Source organism: Colobus angolensis, unplaced genomic scaffold (assembly GCF_000951035.1).
Source record: "Colobus angolensis palliatus isolate OR3802 unplaced genomic scaffold, Cang.pa_1.0 Scaffold39, whole genome shotgun sequence".
Lineage (NCBI taxonomy): Eukaryota > Metazoa > Chordata > Mammalia > Primates > Cercopithecidae > Colobus > Colobus angolensis.
Window position 1 is genome coordinate 1,177,630 of NW_012117265.1, and position 1,309 is coordinate 1,178,938.

General features: G+C 40.3%; 1 protein-coding gene across 1 annotated transcript in view; it reads right to left on the minus strand.

Moving 5' to 3' along the window:
* Positions 1–245: 245 nt before the first annotated feature.
* Positions 246–1,309, minus strand: part of LOC105520823 (zinc finger protein 69) — a 75,037-nt gene continuing 73,973 nt past the window's right edge. The window contains exon 5 of the mRNA XM_011954766.1: positions 246–1,304. Within this exon, the coding sequence (XP_011810156.1) occupies positions 791–1,304 (514 nt within the window). The 3' untranslated portion in view covers positions 246–790. The remainder of the gene's footprint in view (positions 1,305–1,309) is intronic.

A 1,309-nucleotide genomic window follows, 5' to 3' on the forward strand; every position in this document is an offset into this window, starting at 1 on the left:
ACGCCCAGCTAATTTTGTATTTTTAGTAGAGGCAGGGTTTTACCATGTTGGTCAGAATGGTCTCGATCTCTTGACCTCATGATCTGCCTGCCTCAGCCTCCCAAAGTGCTGGGATTACAGGCATGAGCCACTGCGCCTAGTGCAAAAAGTACAATTTCCATGAGGAAAAAGATGTCCGGCATTTTATCCACATGGTAATACTGACTCACAAAGTCCAAATAATAACAATGTAACATTATAAGCTAGATCTAATACATAAAACCAATAGGATATTTTATTATAGCTTCTTAATTATTTAAAAATAACATGTTAGTATACAGTTATGATAAAGTTAATTGTTTACATTCATTAATCTGTATTCAAAGAATCTTGGCAGATCTGAAGGCTTTCCCACACTGCTTACATTCATAGGGTTTCTCCCAAGTGTGAATCTTTCCATGCTGTTGAAGGTGCGAGGCTGATCTGAAGGCTTTCCCACATTGATTACATTCATAGGGCTTCACTCCAGTGTAAGTCCTTTCATGATATTGAAGGGAACTAGAAGAAATGCTTTCCCACATCACATACACTCTTAGGGTTTCTCTCCCATGTGAGTCCTTTCATGACATTGAAAAGAAGTAAAAGAAATGAAGGCTTTCCCACATTGCTTACATTGATAGGGTTTCTCCCCAGTGTGAGTCATTTCATGGTATCGAAAAGAACTGGAACATGTGAAAGTTTTGCCACATTGCTTGCATTCATAGCGTTTCCTTCCAGTGTGAGTCTATTCACGTCCATAAAAGGAACCAGGCTAGCTGAATGCTTTCCCACAACCCTTACATTCATATGGCTTCTCTCCCATATGAGTCCTTGCATGTATATGCAAGGAAGAAAAATAATTGAATGCTTTTCCGCATTCCTTACATTCATAGTGTTTCTCTCCAATGTGTGTTCTTGCATGTACTTGAAGGATCTTGGCAGACGTGAATCCATTCCCACAATGCTTACATTCATAGGGCTTTTCTCCTCTGTGCTTCCTTTCATGTTTTTGAAAAGAAGAGTATTTACAGAATGCTTTTTCACATTCCTTACATTCATAGGGTTTCTCTCCAGTGTGAGTTCTTTCATGCATCTGAAGGTTTGAGGCAGATCTGAAGGCTTTCCCACACTGCTTACACTCATAGGGTTTCTCTCCAGTGTGAGTCCTACCATGCTTTCGAAGGTTTGAGGCACAACTGAAGGCTTTCCCACACTGCTTACATTCATAGGGTTTCTCTCCAGTGTGAATCCTACCATGCATTCGAAGGTGTGAGGCAGATCTGAAGGCTTT